The 22,006-nt window shown below is 33.4% G+C and overlaps 1 protein-coding gene across 1 annotated transcript; it reads left to right on the forward strand.

The window, feature by feature from the left end:
• The first annotated feature begins 2,225 nt into the window (after positions 1-2,225).
• Positions 2,226-14,514, forward strand: LOC106123362 (uncharacterized). The gene is made up of 7 exons (XM_013319620.1): positions 2,226-2,509; positions 8,938-9,143; positions 9,488-9,641; positions 11,385-11,502; positions 13,371-13,537; positions 14,073-14,129; positions 14,357-14,514. The coding sequence occupies exons 1-7, from the start codon at positions 2,473-2,475 to the stop codon at positions 14,428-14,430; spliced, it is 813 nt and encodes a 270-aa protein (XP_013175074.1). The 5' UTR covers positions 2,226-2,472; the 3' UTR covers positions 14,431-14,514.
• Positions 14,515-22,006: the final 7,492 nt, after the last annotated feature.

Below are 22,006 nucleotides of genomic sequence, written 5' to 3' on the forward strand. Positions count from 1 at the left end.
ACGAAACTCGACGTGTGCTTGTGTAATTAAATTCCTAGCCAGTGAACATCACAACTTAAACGCAACTACAGTACCGTTTGTCGGTTAAAGATTTTGACGTTAAAAACATTTTTATTTGTTCAACCTTTATACTCAAGATAACATGTAGAGGAATTCATAAGCTTATGAAATATTTTACAGGATTTTATTAATGTATGTATAAAATTAGTTTATATTATAACATTATGATTATGTTTTATCCAAGAGAATGACAATGTCGAAACTCATTTAGAGTAGTGACGTTCTAATTCAACTTTGGCTTGTATTAATTTAGCTTAGTTTTAGAGTAGCAGATATGTTATTTTTATTTATAACAACCCTATCGAAAATAGTATTGTCGCAGACTAGGTAACTAGGGGTGACAAGCAGAAGCCGTGACGGTCGGAAACGTTACCGGACGTCCGTACCGCTCGGGTGGAACACATCTAAAAATACTATTCAGTACCGTATGGGTTTGGGAGAATAATGAAACTTCCAACGACACAATCAATCGGAAATACAGAAATTAATTTAAGGACACAATGAACCATGTAAATAGTTAGAAATGTTGGATTTAATAATTTTAAAATGAATATTATCGCACTAGTTTACTTAGAACTAAACAGTGAAGGCAATATGCTAACCTCACTCCAAACGATAAGATTTAACACCAACAGACCAAAACACGGGAAAGAATAGAATGGAACCATAAGGCGACTTGTGTAATACAAATGTGTAAATACAACTAAATAAAGTAAAATAAAGTAAACGCCCATAAGGGTTTAATTAATTACAAAGAAATTTAATCATATAAAAAGATTCAAATGAATTCGAATAAAAGAAATAATAAAGGATAAAGAGCGAGCAAGTATCGAGCGATTCTCTTAGCACGAAATGAATTGATTCAATAGGAGAGACGGCGTCGCACCGGACGCGGCGGCGACGCCGATAAATATTAATTAACTGCCCTAATTTTATTTATTGTCAGCGACACCGAAGATGGCGGCATTCGATTTTATTTTCGCTTTATTTCACTTTTATATTCTAACTCAAAGGAAATCTTACCCGGATTATTAACGTTTTCGAAGACAACAAACTATTTAATGTAATCTGTAAAGTTAATAACAACGCTCTTGTTTTTTAAACTGTCCTCAATGATCACTAATTGTACTTCTAAGTGTAGATTTAATTTGAGAAATTCATGCTAACGGACCATTTAGGTAACTATTAAGATTCTATGAGTGTTTCGGTTAAAAAATCATTTTAAGGCGTTCTAAATGTAATACAATCTGATAGTATACAATCGAATACAACTGTGATTTGGGAAATGACGCAAAAATCTAAAAATGAACTAAAGTTAGTTATTAAATATTCACAGTCGATCCCAGGCTGAGGTTTATGACGTCACATCATTAGTATGTCGGATCGTATGTAGTTAGTGAGCGGAACCACTGGCTTAGACGATATCTTCCGGAAGAAGCACGTATCGGCTTAATTCCGCCGCTAACTCTATGAATAACAATTGTACTGACTCATATATGGGACCATTGAAAATGCATTATTTTATTCTTCAATAGAATGTAATAAGTATTATAAATGTTGCTAATAAAATTAACAAATTCGATTGATTTATACTATTTAAATGTTGAAATCTGAACTGCATCTACTGGTGATGCAATTGGTCATAACGTTTTGTCATCCATATTTTTCAAAGATTATAAGAAGTTAAGTGGCATGATAACATCTTTTTTGGACTTCTGCTAGACCGTGGGACTTTGTCGGCATCATGAATATAAGGTGGGCAACGCATCTGCAAATGTGTATTTATAGGCAGCGGTCGCTTCGCCATTTGGGCGAATTCATTTGACCTCTTTTTTTGCTTCCCACTATAATTTACTTAGGTTAGCGAAGACTGGTCTTCAAGACATTTCAAAATTAGATCATAATATCTGTGATAAATTTAAGATTATGAGATGGGGACCATATTAAATTACTATTTGAAATTAAAAAAAAATTAAATAGAAAAAAGTAAGTTTTTTTTTCTTATGCCATAAACACTAGCAATAAGAAATAATTTAAAATATAAACTCGAGTATTAGAATAAATTATTCAATAGCAACAATACAGTAAGTGCTTCCGATATGGTCTGCTTGCCACCGGACGCCAGTTGCTTCGGCGGTTAGTTACAAGTCCGGGTTCGAACCCCACACACGTTGGGGTCGGTTACAACCATAGTTTGGATTTACGCGCCGCCAACTTAGTTTTAAGAGCTCGCGTCTGTGAAACACACATTTTCACGTCGAAATTCTAAATACAGGGAAAAGTTAAAGTTGAGTCGAGAAGTTGTGCATTTTTTTTCTTTCAAAGGACTTTTTTACTTTGAGCCGAGTTGTTCTCTGTTTGAGGTGTTGACGTACTTGTGAACTACTGGATTATAAGACCTGTGAAGTGAATATGTGGTGCTTGATGCATTTTTTACTAGTTCTACAATGTAAGTACTTTTTTTTCCTTCATTAATTTCGAGCATAAATTTTTCACTGAATTATTAAGAAGAAAAATCAAAAACAGAATTTATTTCTATATTTGTAAAGTACTTTTTCCGTTGACAGAGCTTTGACAAATTCCAATATGAGTACTGGCAGCTAAATGATGAAGAGCAAATTGTTTGAAACATCGACGTTTCGATAATTCGTTTTGTGCGCGTTGGGAACTATGATCTGGTTTTATGTTCGAATTCTATGGAAAAAAGATTTAGAGCTCTCATTTTAAAGGTTATAAACTTATGAATATGTATGTATTTGGTTTTTTATTGGTAGTTGAAATAAATGTAGAAATTCGAAATTAATACTACAATGTTTTCATTAGTATTTTAAAAGTAAAAACATGTCTGTTACATTAACTTCAGGTTCATCTACAACGAATTTCTGAATTTTTGCTTCTAATAAGTAAAAAAAAAATATTTAATGGAAGATTATTTTTTAAGTCGTTTCAAAACTTTGATTACGATACGATTTGACTGCTGCTGAAATATGCATGAAAAATGTTAGATACAAAACTAAAATTAATAAACCTACCGTCTTATAAGACTGGAAAAAAAACAGAAAGCAAAATTAATCTCTATAAGAAATTTATGGGGAAAAATGTACGCAATATAGTTGATAAAACCTACAGTGAATCAATACAAAACTAACAAATTGAGCGTTACGATGTTGATGTACCGAAAAAATTGCTTATCCAAATCCTCCGCTAGACGGGAAGCAATATAATCGAATTTCACATTCCGGACGCGTTTGAACTAGCGAATAGGTCTAATGTACGAAATTCCTTTTTAAATAAAAAAATATTATAGTTATTATTATTATACTATTCGTACAAAGACTATTAAAAGAATTACAAATAAACAAAAAATGATAGTACAAAATAAATTTGTCGTAGATCTAATGCCTCATGGTGAATACTGTAACCTAACTACGAGTATAGCTTATAACTGCTTACTCTTGTTGTTCAAGCTTGAGTTATACTTGCTAAACAGTGGTCCATTTAACTGATAAACAATGCAATTTACAGTAATCATATAATCTTACTAATATTATAAATGCAAATGTGTAGGTGGTTAGATGTTTGTTTGAAGGTATCTCCAGAACGGCTAAACGGATCTCGATGAAATTTGGCAAGGATGTAGATCATAGTCTGGAGAATATAGGCTTATATATAATTTTTTTTAATCCCGCGCGGACGGAGTCGTGGGCGACAGCTAGGGAAAGTATAAATATATATCAGTTAATGTTATAATCAACGTAATAAAGACATAGTTAACATATGTAGATGACTTTTATTATGGTAACATATATCTCTGATGTTTCCGTAAATAACTATCAATTTTATCGGCAAATTGTAAAAGCTCAGTTCAGGTTACAGTGAAATTGATCCGCGCAGTAACCGATAGCAGCGCGGAGGTTGTTCATCATCTGATGTCGATAAATGAACACGTTACTGCGTGCATTAAAAACACTTTAGTCAATTTATTATCTTTCACATTAATCATATAACATTTATAGGTCAATAGTCGGTTTAAAACCATATCAGATTTACGAATATATTTTTTATATTCATTGCCTATTAAATAAGAGCTTGTCGCTAAGAGGCCTTAACGACAAGCTTGACTGCCCGATAGTGCGACACTGGGTACGTGCACACGTCGTATATTTTTCCACGTAATATTTATCCAAAACGAATGTAATATATTTTCCAAGATGTTACATGAAATAAATAAATAAATATGACAATACGGCACATCTTCCCGTGTTCTTTAAGTCCAAAACAATCCTAAATAATTGATACAGCTCAAGTTTTTACTATGTCATTCCAAAACTCCTTTTCAAACTTCATCTCATTGCATATTCATAAATGTCTCAATTCACTGGCAAACCATAAGGCCACTGAAAGAAAGCTTTTAAAGTCCTCAAAACGTAGGATATCGTCGCTTCAACAGCCGCCCCACGTGTTATTCAAATCAAAGCGGATAAGTTTCTGAAAGTTCACACTCTGGAAAAACTTGGTACATTGTACCTATTTGAAAAAGGGACTGGGAAAATTACTAATACATAGCTACAACTTTAATAAGAATCGGATTAACAGATTGTTTACAATCTGATTGTTGACAAGTTCGTAGTATAGACATACAAATTGACAAAATGTTTTACGTATCAAAAAGTCGAATCAGCTAGAAAAAATTGCAATGACCCTTCGTATGATGACCAACTTAGTAATATTATAAATATATGGATGGATGGATGACATTGACATGACGGATCTCATTAAAATTTGGCACACGTATAGAACACATACGCACACACATTATCCGAGCGGACGGAATCGCGGATGACAGCTAGTTTATCAATATACGATACAACACAATATCTTTTAAAATTAACCAATTTTATTAAGAATAAAGGCTTTTCTCAGTTAGAAATGATATTCATAGTCACCCGAACATAGTAAAGTTTTACGTTGGTGAAAGCGTTGAAGTTAAAAATTCAAAGGTAAAAGTGACATCAAGGGAACGCCGAGTCCTTGTTAACATCAGCCGAGTCACTTTCAAGATCACTCAGTTTGGAAACTTTGAAATATTCTTTTGAAAATTCACATTGAAGAATTTCGCGCGGAACAAATCGTGAAACTTTAACAATGGGATTTGAGTTATTCTCTTTTAGGATATTTTAACCACTTTTATATCTCAAAGGGAATGTTTAAATGAAAAGAATCGTACACCATTATAATTAATTAAATTCCTTCAATACTCCAAAATAATTCAATTTAACTACTACGTATGATCAATAGAGGATTAATTATCTTATTAGAGGAAGTTTGAAAGTAGCGCCAGTGATCGAGAAATTGAGGAGTAAAAAATTAGCGTGGTTTGGACATGTTATGCGGAGGGATCATGATGATATAAGCAAAAAAGTAATGAGATTGAATGTGGATGGCTACAAAGGTAGAGGAAGACCAAAAAAAGTATGGAATGACTATGTGAAAGAGGATATCCGTAGGAAGGGAGTAGACTCGGATATGACGGCTGATAGAAATGTATGGAAGAGTAGCGCATACTGTGCCGACCCGATAGGGATAAGGGCAGGTTGATGATGATGATGATATATAATAAATTTAGAATTATTTTCTTCACGCTTTTTGTTATTATTTTAGCAAAAGAACATAGTAAGTAGTGTATATGTATGTTTACAAAAATGTATGATATGAGTTTGTCAAGCGATATGCACAAAATCATATTTGACAAAACCCTAAATATAGATTGAATTTTGCAATATTAGATAAGCATTGTTAAACATTGCGAACAATGAGTTTTTAAACAAAAGAATCTAATACCCGATACTATTTTAAAAACTCGTTATAAAGGGCCTTGTTCATAGCACGCGACCAAGACGTGTGTTTACGGTCTGATGCATCAAAGACGCGGGTACAAAGGTGATTTTTTGCTGCGGTTTTTTTTTATTTCTCATAAAGAACAGGAGACTCGCTCTTCTGAGCAGGCGCCTTCAGTTATCTGTAAATTACGTGCGCTCGCGCCATTTATGGTATTCTAATTACGTGTTGAATATTAAATTTCATGCGATGTATGCTTTTAATATTTGTTTACATCATTGTTTAACTTTTTTATAGAGTTTAGGTACAAAAAATTATGTTAGAAATTAATTTTCATAATTTTTTTTTTAATTTTCTGGAAAGATCCAAATAGGTATTTTTAGACATAATTAGTTAGGATTCTTAGTCAAGTGTCAGAATGATTAGTGAGGGGACATAACCGTCAACATTTTGGTAAAGCTAGTATTGTTCCAGTACACCAACACTGTCGGATTTTCTTTCTAACAGTATAGTATAATATAATTATGTACCAAACAGAATTTGAAGATGTTTAGTAGATACTTATACCGACCAACACTTAAAATATATTTAAATAATATCTGAATTAACTCTCTGAGCAACAATTAATCGTACATATTAAAAGTCGATGTCAAGAATACATCCTTAGTTTATGAATTTGAGGTACAAGCATTAAAAAAAACGAACAACAAAGCCAATATGGCGGCCACAGGTGCAATATTGTATCTCATTATCAACGGTGTGGCAGCTAAGTGGAACGTTGCGCACGCGTCTGCCTGTCACGCTTGAAGGCTCTGATATGTGTATCTTCAGACTTCGTCTCACTCACACTTCATACAAGTAATTGGCCGTCTCGCTCTACTTAAAATACTACCCTACTTGTTTCGATGTACAGCTGTTTTATTATAATTTGTCTATTCTATCAAATTCAATAAATAACAGTAACGTAAGTTTCGTTGTCCTTAATTTCAAACTTTGTTGAACGACATAATATTTGTACAAAGGGTCGAAGTTAAATCTAACTTTGTCACTCAGTCACATTAAAATAAGCTGTAAGAGAACTTTTTTAGAGTTAAGCTAAGCCGTACATATCCGCATTTCTATGCAATGTTACAAACATAATAATGTGTACAAAGCTTAAATAAATAAATAAACCAAAAGACAAAGGCCCTGTTTTTTTGCTGCTTTCTTTATTAAGATACTAACTATCCACCGCGACTCCGTCCGCGCGGAATTAAAAATCTTAATAAGTAGGTTGTGTTCTTTTAGTCTATGTCCTACACGTATGCCAAATTTCGTCAAAATCCGTTGAGCCGTTCCGGAGATACATTCAAACAAATATCCATGCATCCATCTATCCATCCATCTAAACATTCGCATTTATAATATTAGTAAGATAATATTAATCAAATGCATAATTCTAGCAAGTAACGCACGAATCGCGGCAGGCGACGGTCGACTGCCCACCCTTTATATCCTGGCATGCATTATATAAAAATATTCCTCAATAAAAACACCATGTTTTTATTGCCGTCAATAAGGAAAAGCTTGCGTATAACCTGTGTTATTACAATTTGTTTTTATCATTTTAATTTTCATACATACTGCAGTTTTATCCGATGCTTTTTGCGGCCTCCCAACAAATTGTCTATTCATTTAATTAAAGCGGCTGAATGCTCGATTGTTAACTTATAATAAAAAAAATAAACGATAAATGTCATAATCGAAAGTAGATAAATTTCTGCTTGTCTTCATATTGGTTAGACAAAGTGCATTCGCTTCTAAGTGATTCCATAACGGATTTCAAAAATGCATGAAATTGACGCACAACAAACATAATACTTATCAAGAGTTATTGTCAGTTCTATAAATTTTTGTAGTTCATCACGAAGCGAATGCATTTTGTCCTTTAAAAATGTCCCTTCTTAGCTTCTAAACATTTCATTTAAGATCTTCAATGTTTTATGACAGTCACATAGGCCTGTAGCTTCTAATAATATCCTCTAGCGCTATAAATCACAGACACATACTCGCTTGTTGCAAATTGTAGGCGAAACAGAGCGGTGGCATCTGATTACGGAAAGTCTGCCGCGAATGTACAGCGTTGAAGCCGACTCCGGATATTAACCGAGTTACAACAGCGTGACGATGTGAACGACTGCAACTTACGTGCTTGTATCATATTGTACCCGACAGAAATACACGTTTCCTTTTTCCCAGCTGTTATACTCTTTGTATTCATCAGTATTCTTTTGGTTTATTCTAAGGGAAAACCGTATTAATCACTAACTCCAGTCACAGACTTTGCTTACATAAGCAATCCGTTAGTTTCAAGTCTTAATGCGTTTTCGGTTAAAACTAAAACTGAATTTCATCATCTCGAACTAGTAGTTACGTAGTTTAGAAGTGTGTTTGATGTCTTGAAAAAACTAGTGGGTAAAAATCGATAAAACGCTAACACAAAACCATTTTAAAATCCAATTAATCGGCGAGATGATAACGAAGCTTTCTATAATTTCATTCTACCCTGCAGCATTGAAATACAAGAAAATAATGCAAGACGATATTCTAAAATGGAATGGATTTCAAAGGAGTTCGCAGTTGATAGAAAACCGCGAAACAATATTCGAGCTGGCTCATCCGATAATAACGAGGCTTCCGAGCGAGCGCGCGCCTAATGTGCCTGCAGGTTATCCACCTTCAATTTCTCGCTGGATTATTTCTTACAAAAAATGAAAATCTGCAATATGTGAATTTAAATTCTCATAATTATTTTAATAAATAATTTTTAATAGATCTGTTTAACAATTAAATAGATCTATATGATACTCAAAATTTCAAAAATGTAATTATAAATGTAGAAATTCTAAACACACATATTTGACTTTATATTTAAGTAATTTCAGGTATAGAATAGGATATTTTATGTTTACTGTCTCACAGGTTGAAATAAACTTTAGTTGCAATAGAGATTATGTGGGTTTCCACCGTTGTGTAAATCGTATTTTTTTTATTCCACAGGTGTACATTCGGTACGCATTATCAATATACGTGTACCAGAAGTTATTCAATATGGTACGAGGGACGCGGTGACGCTGGATTGTGACTACGTAACAAAGAACGTCACGGGTTTGGTGGTGAAATGGTTCTACAACGATCGCTCACAACCCGTCTACCAATGGATACCGCCACAGAAGCCTCAAGCGTTGGGATTATTGAAAAATAAGGTTTGGCCTTTTTATGTCATTCGTAAACGATAAGAATATTGACCATTGGACCATTTGTAGACGAATTAAATATGTAGTCCTCTTATTTCCTCTTCCAATCATACTTTTATACTCCGTTATCAATAGGGCAGTGATTCAACTAGAACAGGAGCCCTGAATATTTTTTTTTATCATGATGGTTATTTATGGATACAAAAACCAAATCCCATCTGATTTTATGATATTACACTTAACGCAGATGTTTGTAGAGTCCTCTAGACCAATGTCTAATCAAGATTGTAAAAAACTAAACTTCAAAATACTCCCTGACAGAATCATCTTAGCAATATTTTTTATGGTTTCAGTTGGACTTGACATATAAAGTGTCACAAAATCCGTATATGAAGCACCGAGCTCTAAGGATCCTGCAGCCAGGTACCGAGCTCACAGGCAATTATACTTGTGTGGTGTCTACGTTCCTTGCTGAAGATGAGAAAACTCGACCTATGACTATTTTTGGTAAGTTTAATAATTTCGAACTAATTTTTGACTTCCACTAGGATATAGATGTGCACTGATGCCCGGAACTTCGTCCGCACAGAATTAAAAAAAAAGTTAATTAGTAGCCTATGTGTTCTTCCATACTATGTTCTATATGTATGCCAAATTTCATCGAGGTCCGTTCAGCCGTTCTGGAGATACCTTCAAACAAACCTCCATCCATCCAAACATTCGCATTTATTATATTAGTAAGATAGAGAACAGAGGACTAGCTTCAAAATATAATCAAGTTATTTTCTGCTTTCAAAATTCATTTGTATTAACTTTAATACAGTAACGTATTAACAGCATATATATTTGGGTTATTAGGTAATTGAGGTTCATATTCGCTGTGGTTATAACATTGAATTAATTTAACCAAGTCTTCTAAGAATCTGAAACCGCTCGATTTCAATTACGAACAACCAACTCACAAATTCTATTGCCGGCAAGAGATATGCGTTTTGTGAGTTGAGACAAAACGGAAATTACACAGCGCTTGTTTAGTACCGGTGTAGCGGCGGCACGTTGTTTGGTCGTACCTGAACGGATGTAGGGTATGACTGGTACATTACAAGCTTTAACAGGGGTGATTTGTATTTTCCAATAACAGTGCACTTGTAGTTTATCTATTGATTTTCGTACTTTAATTATGCTAATAAATACTTAATTTTAAGAGCCTATTAAAAACAATTCTGACTGAAATGGTGAGATCTGGCATTAGAATTGATTGCGGAAGAATTTCCGCAGGTGCGAATGATGAAGATTTATCTAGTCATGTTTAGTAACCCATCAAATTAAAACGTCACAAAAGTTAATTTAAAATATTCCTACTCATACATATAACCTTCGTTAACAGTTTCATAGCAAACGTTTTTTAAATTGGCTGTTATTAGCGTTACTTTGTGCATTACGAAATACTAATACGAATCGTACAACACGTACTCGTATTGATTAATAATACGGATAAACAAATACGAACGGAACAGCGGAACATCAGGCGAGGAGGATTGGGGAGGGGCAGTAGCTAATGGAATACAAATTACCGTTTTGCTTACATGAAATCAATCAATACATGATACGATCTTATCTGTGGTCGAAAATTGTATATGGAAAACAATTAAACTTTGGAAGTTAATTTAGTTTTATTATAGTAAAAGCTATAACATTATTTACAGTCTATAAGTATTTTTGTATCTTTTTAAAGTGTTTTTGATCAGAAACATGAAGCTTACTTGATTGTTAAAAAATATGGACAATTTTAGTTACAATATAAACATATTTTGAAACTAACGTAGAATTATTTATTTAGGCTAACTTTAAAAGTCTTACATCGTGTCGAACGTAAACAGATATTCCAAAAAATAGTTTATAGCTTTGAACCGACGTGTAACAATTCCATATTCAAAGATTTATTACATTCGTGATATGAAACTATTGGATAAAGCACAGTAAGCATTGCAAGTCGAAGTAATAATCGTAAAATTTGATGTCGTCTGTATACACAGTGGATCGATTGATCCTTCTCATTATTCATTACGACTTTACGTATCTTTTCAATTTGAATTAATTCTTTGACTTTTTGATGTTTGGAATTTTACGATCGAATTACATACTTTGCTAATATATTTCAACAGGCGTTCTGTAAAAAATTATAATGATTTACTAACGATACAAATAATCGAAAACAATGTTTCCAATTATTTATTATATTTATTTCAGTGCCCGAAACGAGGTTTGATATGATACAAGATCGACTACACGACGGCTACTTGAATATTATTTGTTCTGTTGAAGGCGTCTTTCCCAAACCAGAGCTAGTCATTTTAGTCGGAAACAGGTAATTATTATTATGGGTAAATAAAATATTTTTTAATCTCGGCTTCATAATAAAATTTATAAGAGATTTAAATTCGCTTGGCCTTCTTTGTTCTTGTAGGCGCTATCGACAGGTCATGAAAACGCCCGACGCATTTCCATTCTTTTGTGACCAGCGTACTCTCACTTTACTTTTCAAATTCACAGATTTTCTTTTTTTTTATAGCGAATAATTGAAATATATATAAGAAAGTTCAACAATATTGTATGGCAGAAATTCTCCCTGAAAAACTTGTAGATTAGACAAAACTATCGATTAAATAATAGGCATTGTCTTCAACCATTTTTTCCTACTGTAGTATGGTTTATTAAGCATAGTTTTCGCTCTAAATCAACCTTTAAGGTTCTAACTAATACGTGTTATTTATGCGGGAATTAAGCTATACACATAGTATTAAAGCTCTTACCAATTAACATGCCTAGTGAACTTGTGGAATAGGCTTTGTATCTTGTACATATACGTATTTATATAGATACCTATGTACCTACGTATGTGTCAAGCATACGACATCGCATCTAAGTCGTTTAACGTTCCTCCCAACCATGAAATCCTCACGTCACACGTCATGCACGGCCTGATAAATTTCGTTTGCTACAGAACAACACAACAATGTTATATGTGTACATGTAAATTACATGCAGGATTAATTGATTTGACAATAATATACTATGGCAAAGGGTACAATTGTAGTGCCCGCTTTAACATCTTCGCACGACTTGGCCCGGCTCGCCCGGTGAAATAGCACGACCACACAGAAGACAGGCGTCAAGTGGAAGCAATTCCGCGTTTCGTCTGATGAATGTGCGTCCCGGAGGCCTAATTTAGTCCGCTTTCCCTTCCCACCCTTTTTCTTATAAGGAAAGGATGGGAAGTGGAAGTGAACTTTCCGGAAGAGGGGATGCATGGAAAGGGAAAATGTTTTCTTTCTGTGTATCCTCTCCTCCGTCGATTAAAGGTAGGCAACGCATATGCAATTGCGTATAACTATGGGCAACGGTCACTTCGCTATTTCAGCGATTTCAAGTGGCCGCTCGCTCGTTTGCCACACTATGATATAAAAAAACGTTATGGAAGGATAATAATGGACAGGAATATTAATAAGGGAGCGAGATACTTTATTTTACTTTTTTTTTTCAATATGATAACATAATTCTATTAGAAAATGAGTTCCAGAATAAATACACTACTTTGAAATTCGAATCAGCCTAACTTATACTATCGGACACAAATAAAATCAGTGCCGTAGATGTTTAAACTTGCCAAAGTTTCGTAATTCCGATCGGCGAAGAAAGTTTCCTAACAATTTAAACATTGTAGAGCATACAGTGAAATAAAAGAAGTAACGAATTATTTACTGTGAATTTAGCTGTGCATAATATGAGGGTCAAAAAATAAGTAACTTAATTTAATAACAGCAGTGTTGTGGAATGGTCTGTCCTCGGCGGTATTTCCAAACCGCTACGACTTAGGGTCCTTCAAGAAGCGAGCTTATCACCACCTCAAAGGCCGGCAACGCATCTGTGATTCCTCTGGTATTGCTGATGTCCATGGGCGTCGTTGAACACCTCGGTGTTCCCGCTGCTCGTTTACCCCCTTCAGTTATAAAAAAAATTAAGTATATTCTTAGTTTTGTTTAGGTAAAAAGAGCTACGCATCCAAATGTACATCCACAGATGATCATCATCGTAGTAATCCGTTGGTTTCTGACATTAAAATCTCTGTATGAAACATATCGTCATCCCTGCCATGATCATAGTCATATAAAGAGGTAATTTGGTCTCAGAAATCTACGGTAAGTAACTTTTTTAAACGATTATTTATCTTTCCAGACCTCTGAACGCGAAGTCTTCTATCAAAAACTTCGAGGGTCGTTACACAGCTTTAACCAGTGCCGTAGTAAGCGTCGACTCTTTGCCTCCTACGGTTGAAATCCTCTGCGACATGCAAGTCCCCCTCGCGAATTATTTCAGCAGAAAAAGGGATATATTTTATAGAGGTTAGTTAGCTTTTTAGTTTTAATTTATTGTTAGTCATAAACGTTAGTGTAACATGTTGTGTCTAAACGAATAAATGATGATACCAAAATGTTAGTTCGCGTGGTTTGTTACATAAAATGTTTCCCTGGAGTCTAGAAACACTCTGTATAGTGTTTATTTATGTTTCTAACATTTTAAACATTCAGATTAGTTTCTAATTTTTCAACTTATTATAATTTATATTCAAAGTTAGTTGTTAAATCGACTGAATTAAATAATTTACTACGTCTTTTAAATATTATCTTAGAATAGAATTATTTACTCGTATATTTTTAATAAAGATCTACTACAAATTATTCAAACTTTCGTGAGACATTATACTAAACTGATATATAAACACGGCTAAACACTCACGTATATACGTCCGGTGGCGGCACCGACCTCCGATCCTGATGAAGGGCCCCCGATGGGCTCGATACTAGTCGGTGCCGCCACCGGACGTATATACGTGAGTGTTTAGCCGTGTTTATATATCAAAGATCTACTTCTTTCCAGATCCACCTTTATCTTCACCTGAGTCAACTAATTATTTACAAACGTCACCTGATACAGGTAACTATTCTTTTATAATGATGTAAATAGCATAAAATGAATAAGTTTTCATGGGTTAAAATATCTCATCTCATTTTCACAGGGAATTAGCAATCTAGAGTTTTTTACTGTTATTAAATCTAGTTTTTTTTTGTCTAAAAAGAGAAAGAACAAGTGTGGTTGTAAGTGTGTAAGAATCTTAAATATTTTCTGCAAAATTCAATATTTTTATTTTCTTTTTTTTTCAGGTAACTCCATGGAGTCGATGCCCGTTCTAGTATTAGTACCAATGGTATTGTTATATATTTTACAAAGTAGGTGAAAATACCATGCATATGGAAATGTTGTAATAAATCTTAATACAATTAAGTAAGAGAAATTCGGACGAAGTTTCTTGCAACCCTAGGGGAAGGGTAGAGATATTTAAAATGTAAAAAACTAATAATGTCATTGCTCAAGTTAATGATGCAGTAATGTAAATAAAAATTTAATAATTACGTTTGTTGAAAAAAATACACAAATTGTCTATTGTGTTTATATGTAATTTTTATCTAGTCTTAAAATTAGTGAATCTTAATAAATAATTTACAATGTAAAGAAGCATTTCTTTTCTGAAAAGATAAACTAACCGACTAATAAAGGAAAAATAGAAGGGAAAGTTTCCTTTTCTTTTAAAGCCGACTTCAAAAAGGAGGTTATCAATTCGTCTAGATGTTTTTTTATACGAAAACCTAACAATAAAATATGAAAAATGTTATAATGACTCAAAAACATAATGTTGCGTAAAAGATTTTTTTAGAGTAACGTACATTAATTCCATAGACGAGTTTAGGACGAAAGTCGTTTTGTTGGAAGATTAAGATTTGTACCGCACATAGATTTCCCATGAGACACGTATTTTACATTAAGCGAGGCCGCTGGGACATTATATGACCCGTAGGAAGTTAATACAAATTTGGAAGGCTTAGAACTTTTTCCCCGAAAATACTTTGAACTTTATACCACGGCTTTTAATTTACTTTGTCTCATGTATCACTGAATGTTAACTGAGGTTATTTAAAAAAAATCTTTATTTAAAATTAACTGTTAAAATCTGGAATCGAAATAATATTAAAATCCACACTTTGCTGCAAAACTGTAATTATTGATAAAAGATTTTCTAATTAATATTAGTAGTCTAGATTACTAAATGACGCCCGCGACTCCGTCCTCATGGAATTTAAAAGAACTTAATTAGTATGTCTATGTGTTCTTACAGACTATGTTTTACGTCTATGGCAAATTTCAGTTAGTTCCATGGCGCCATTCTGGAGATAACTTAACTTCAAACAAACATCCATCCATCTACCCATTCATCCAAACATTCGCATTTATAATATAAGTTAGAAGTAAGATTTTAAATGAACTATTTAAAAATCTTTAAACAAATTGACAATATAGTGAAATACACATATAATATTAATATTGATAAGGCATAAATTTACACTTTGCAGCAAAACTGAAACGACAGATAAAAGATTTTATAATTTATACTAAAAAAAATAATGTCAATAAAATCTATTGCAGTTATTATTATGTTTACTTTATAATTAAAAGGTATCATCGAAATAATTGTCTTACTAAAAATCTTATATTAATACCTTACATTGTGGCTATTAATTACGTAGTTTGCACTTAGGTCTGTATAGCGCTTGTGGAAGCGTTTCTATGTAGCGTGTAGTGAAGCTCTAAATCAAACTAAATTGAGATACATGACCTCGTCTCATAAACTCCCGCATAAAGTCTTGCGGGATAAATGTTGACTGTGTTCAATGTTGATATGTTTATTACATACATTAAATTATTCACACTTTTGTGAGACATTATACTAAACTGATATATAAACACGGCTAAACACTCACGTATATTTGTCCGGTGGCGGCATCGACTAGTTTCGAGCCCATGGGGCCGCGTCCGCGAAATAATACCTTAATAATACACATCCTGATGAAGGGCCCCCGATGGGCTCGAAACTAGACGGTGCCGCCATCGAATATACGTGTTTAGCCGTGTTTATATATCAGTTTATTACATACAGTTTAAACTATATAAAATTGTATTTCAAACTATAATAACTCATTCATATCTTACTAATATTATAAATGCGAATTTTTAGATGCATGTTTGTATGGTATCTCCAGAACTGTTGAATGTATCGCGATGTTTGGCATAAATATAGAGTATAGTCTGGAAGAATCCATAGACTACTTATTAAGTTTTTTAATTCCACGCGGATAGTCGCTGGCGATAGCTAGTAATCTATAAGAGTCAAATTTGTATGACTTTCGTCACGTCTATGGTTGTGTCGACAAAATGTAACAATATATCTTTCTTAGGTAAAAGCCTCGTGTCTTTGACATTGTGTTATTTTCAGAGAAACGCTCTCGCTTAATTAAATGTTTGCTATGTTAAGGTTTATTTACATTTAAGCCTGATTTTCATAAGCCTCTATCACACTGCCGTGAAAGCGATCCTGAAACGGCATCAAAACAAAAAATTGTTTGCGAATTTCATTTTTTTTTGTAAGTTTATCAAGTACCTGTTATAAATTAATAAGAACACAGGCGATTGGATCCGATAATTCGTTGATTTTTTACTGTAGCTTGTCAACATACAAGCTATGTTACCAATTTAAATTTTTCTTTCAATTGTCGCGATGTTTCAAAATAAAATTTTCAAGTTACATTTCGGCGATCTATATAGTTACAAAATGCAAACACATTTTTCTATCTTCGTATCGCTTCCGTATGTGTGCTACAGGCCTAAAGTAAAACTCGTTTACAATTTTCGCGGAATTAATAATAATTTCGTTCGTAAATTTAAGTCAGGATTAAAGCGGCAAAACGAAGCAATAAACGTGGATTAAAGTTATTATGAATTTACAATCATAATAACACTTACTGGTATTTCCTTACTATGGAAAACTGCTTACTTTTTTATTGTTTCGTCGTTTGCATTTTTATGATCGGTCGTCGAGTTTCATGTTAACTCTTGTGTGCATTAAGTTATAACTTAACTTTATGACTCTTTTATGTACAATTTATGAAGCACGCTTAACTAATCATCATTTAAAATATAAACGATTCGATTAAATATAATAAGCATCTACTTTTATCATTAATTAGCTCAATAACATTAAATAAGAAGATTAACAAAGTCGGTGGCTTAGGAGTTAAGCATTTGACTTGTAATCTGCAGGTCATCGGTTGTAATCCCGCCGTTTACACTGTGTTTTTCGATTTTCGATTTACATATGTACATTTATCCAACATTCTTACGGTAAAGGAAAACATCGTGATGCAATCTGTTCATTTTGTAGAAGAAATTCAAAAGATATGTGTGAAGTTCACCAACCCGCACTGGGCCAGCGTCACCCCTAACTTAAGATAGGCTTTGAGCCCCTCAGTAGGGACGTACAGTGAGCTGATGATGATGATGTTTTAAGTGTAAGAACGGTTAGGAAGAAAATCCAACACTGTTCCGGTGTACTGGCACAACACTGGACTTTGTAACGAAAGCACGTCATTCGAGCCAAAGGATTCTAATTGATAATGTCAAAGTACGAATCATTTTAAGTCAAGTCGTTTATACAGAATCGAATAGGTAAAACCATTGTTAGTACTAGTCGGACGCAGCGTGAAACTAAATATGTGTTTTTTCGCAACAAGCTTCAATCCAATCCTCCCGATAGACAGGGTACACTCCCGTATGAATTGGACTGCAGCCGCTGTCCTGATTGACGCAGTGCAATTTTGAAACCGCGTTCTGCGATAGTTTTTCATTTACTATGTTAGGATAATCGTGCACTATACTGAATTCAGACTTACAAAGCTTTCTGCAGATTGGTTTGTAGTTTTTTTTTTTTGTAGAAGGTAAAAGGTTAATCTGAGGTTAAGTCAATGATGACAATTCATCAGGAAATGATCTAAAGGTGAATAATGGATTTTCCTTGAATTTGGTATAAAGAAAACGACGATGAGTAATCTTATGGACTTGAGTAAAACCGTGATATTGAAAAACTACTTAACACTGGCGTGATTATCTTAAGTTTAATTAAGTTCTTTTTTGTAACTGATTAGTCATCGTTTGCCACTAAGAGGCATTTAGAGCTTTACCGCGGCCGGGCTCAGATGCCGCTTAGCCTAAACCTCGAGGTGTCGATTTGTTTTCATACTTACGATTACTAATTTTATTTCCGCGCTAAATTACAATAAAATCTTTAAGTATTAATGTGATCAATTGACACTTCGATCGAATGAATCAAATAGTTTAATATTATTAGTTGAAATAGTTTTAAAATAACACCTACGTCACGTTCCTATTTGACGCTACATCACGTAAACGCGCGCGTAGAAATATATTTTTACAATATCTTGAAGCAATCAAGGACTATTCAAAGTACTGAAACGAATAAAATTATTTAAGAAAATATAACATACATTTTTCAATACTTAAATACATATTACAGTTATATTTAATAGACTTAGATAGTTACTTACGATTCGATAATTTGCTTGCAATTTGTTGGATGATTTTTACGTGATTTAAAACTAGCTGTCGCCCGCGATTCTGTCCCCGTGGAATTGAAAAACTTAAATGGTATATATGTTATCCCAAACTATGTTTTACATCTATGCAAAATTTCAGCGAGATCAATGCAGCCTAGTTCTAGCAAACAATCATCCATCTGTCTAAATATATTATTAGTAAGATGTTACTAGGTCAGATATTGTAAAGATGACGTCATTTCTCTTCTAGAAGTGACCGCTTGGGAGCGTACGTGAGTGCATTAAATTCACTGAGGCATGAATAAACCTTTCTAAATGTTCTCTAAATGTGTCTTAGGTTGCGCTTCAATAAAGTTTTATGTTTCACTCTATATATACCCGATAACGTTTAATGCAATAGAATTAAACTACGTTACAAAATAATTCATCATTTCGTGGTAAATATGAGGTTTTTTTTAATAGATATTTGTACTAAGTCATTTAAAATTAAATAGTACAAATGATAAATATCAATTTCAGATTCGTAAGATATTTTTGTCAGTTAAAAGTGAAAAAAAAATTACCTGTTCTAATTTTTTTTCCTATTTTGTAAATTAATGAATTTATCTCAAGGTTTCTGTGAATAAAGAAAATGGTAGTCAATTTTATGTTAGAAAGCTTCTTACTTTTAATAGGAGCGGTCCTTTTGGGAGCAAGAGGCGTGCTTTAGAAATCACTCGAATCAATAGCACCATTAGCAAAGCAGCCGAGCGTTTCCTTTTGAGGTCGGTCAGGAGGCTAATGTGGGTCCGCCTTACGAACTGATCCTTATAACCTTATCCACTGTATTACGTATTTCGATTTAATTCTTGCTTTTCTTTAGGATTCATTTAAGGAAATCTTTTATACTCTGTAAGTATTCGTACTTTAAATGATATCTTTAACACATTGATTGGAAAAACTTTTATCATAGCACTTTGAATTTTAACAAGTAATCTGTCGCTCGCATCTCCGTCCCCGGAGAATTAAAAAAAGTTAATAAGCAGCCTTCATGTTCTTCCAGACTATGTGGTATATTTAAGCCAAATTTCAGCGGCATCTATTCTGGAGATACCTACAGTCATCCATCCATCCAAACATTCACATTTATAATATTAGTAAGAGTAAATATACCCAGTATATCGCTTTCACCTTTCGAATTTTGGTATGAATCATAATATAAAAACTTAAATCCCCACCATTATCATCAGCCTGTAGTTATTCAATTTAAGAACAGTTTAATTCTATGATAGCAAATTATTGAAACAATATATAGAAAAAAGTTAGAAATCTTCAACTGCATCTTTATGAAATGTAATAAAAACCTGTAGTTAAATTAAACTGTAATAAATTATTCAAATTGAATTAAAATGTACTTTAAACGTAAACAAGTCCATAATCGTCTCCAGTCTACATTTATAATAAATACGACGAGCGTAACTTAATTAAGCAAAGGATTTCTTCAAATGGAGACGAGATTGCAAAAGCAAGAAGCAATGTTTACACCTGGATGAAACTTAATATAAATGGTAAGATTTAAAATGTATTCGATTCTATAACATTTTTGGATAAAATTAACTGCTACGATATTTTCATTAATCATGGTTAATCATTCTATTCGACAAATCTGTGACTCCAATATCTTACTAATGTTATGTGAATGTTTATATGGATGGATGTTTGTTTGATCTCCAGAACAGCTCCATGGATTTTGCTGAAATTTAGCATAAATATAGAACATAGTCTGAAATTACACATAGGGTACTTATCAAGTTTCATTATTAATTCCGTGCGGACGGATTCGAGTGCTAAAGCTAGCGTTTTAATAAAAGTGTCACAAGTCGAGAGCTAGTGTAGCATAAAACTAAAATGTTTATTATACAGCAATGATAAATTTGTATTGTCATAGTTCGTAGTACGCATTGTATGTAACAATGGCCTTCCAACAACATCCAATCTAATCCTTTTGATATGAGCATGAAAGCGCAATGCAGCTGGTCCGTCGTCTGATTGACGCGACGCTGTTTCCAAATTATATGTTGAGATGAGATAGTTTTTTAATTTACTTGAGTGAGGTCTTCTAGAGCGTTCTATAAAATTGTACTGAAAAACGGATGATTGTCCGCCAAATATTGTCACAAACGCTATAAAAAAATAAAGTAAAGTAAACACGGAATACTGTCCAAGGAGCCTTGGTGATAGTTTAAATATATTTTTTCGTCGGTATTTACAAACTTTAAATTACAACTTACGAAGCGTAAACTTTTACTTAAGTACTCTAAAATAGTATCGTATGCTCGTTAGCAGTAGGATCAATGTCTGGCCGATGAACTTTTGCTTAATGACACAAGGATCATATGTACACTCAGCTGCAAAAAGACCGTAGCAAACAAGGTATGCAAATATATAGGTACTCCTAAAGTAATCAATTATAAGTACAACCAAAGTCCTCAAATAATAGGTATATTCTCTTATATACATGTAATTAAGATAAGTAAAATTTATTTAAAATTTTAATACTGTTACTTATTTTATTGTAGACAATTTATATAGAGAGTCTCGATAACAATTGTAAACATTTTCAATCGCAATCTATTTTTCAATAAACTTCACATCACTCAAAGCAAATTCGATTGCGAAATGTACTGCAATGTTCAAATTTAGCAACTCTCAATCTTTTTTGGATTTTAGCCAGCGTAATGGCTTTGTAAAATCTAACGAATATTTCGATAGAATAACTCGTAAAATAATTTTTAACTTTAGTTAATTAATAAAAGTAATATTACGCCAATCAACTAGGGTGCCAAGATTTTCTTGGTTTCTATTTTTTTTTTTTCTAAAAATGTCCAAAAAAATGTCTGTAATTTGGAAGAGAATCCTACTCTGTGTCGGTGTATCGGCGCAATACTAGCCTTATTGAAATGTTGACGTTTATGCCCCCTCACTAATCAATCTGACATTTGACTTTGTAACGAAAGCGCGCCATTCGGGCCAAACGATTCTAACTAATAATGTCTAAAAGTAATTTGTCTGCTCAAATGAAAGTAAAATGATTATTATGGTGCAAAACTGAAACGTTCAAGGAACTGGTGACAAAACATTTCTAGTTTATAAATTGCATGTATTGCAATTGTAATATCTTACAGGGGTCCATTGAATGTAACGTTCCGTGAAACCTCCCTCTACCCCCGCCCCGCACCTCAACCCCCGCTCGCCTGCGGGTCACACTCGTTCTATTTCCCAAACGTTATGACGCAATATCCACTATTTTTTCCACGCCATAAAAACCAATTCCTTTTGACGCGGAGCATTCCCGTGTGAATTGAAATCTGG

The sequence above is a fragment of the Papilio xuthus genome, unplaced genomic scaffold, assembly GCF_000836235.2.
Source record: "Papilio xuthus unplaced genomic scaffold, Pxut_1.1 DF826115.1, whole genome shotgun sequence".
NCBI lineage: Eukaryota > Metazoa > Arthropoda > Insecta > Lepidoptera > Papilionidae > Papilio > Papilio xuthus.

Coding starts and splice junctions, on each gene's coding strand:
- LOC106123362 (XM_013319620.1), top strand. CDS start 2,473: ATGTGGTGCTTGATGCATTTTTTACTAGTTCTACAAT. Junction 2,510..8,937: donor TTTTTTACTAGTTCTACAAT/GTAAGTACTTTT, acceptor TTTATTCCACAG/GTGTACATTCGGTACGCATT. Junction 9,642..11,384: donor TCGACCTATGACTATTTTTG/GTAAGTTTAATA, acceptor TATTTATTTCAG/TGCCCGAAACGAGGTTTGAT.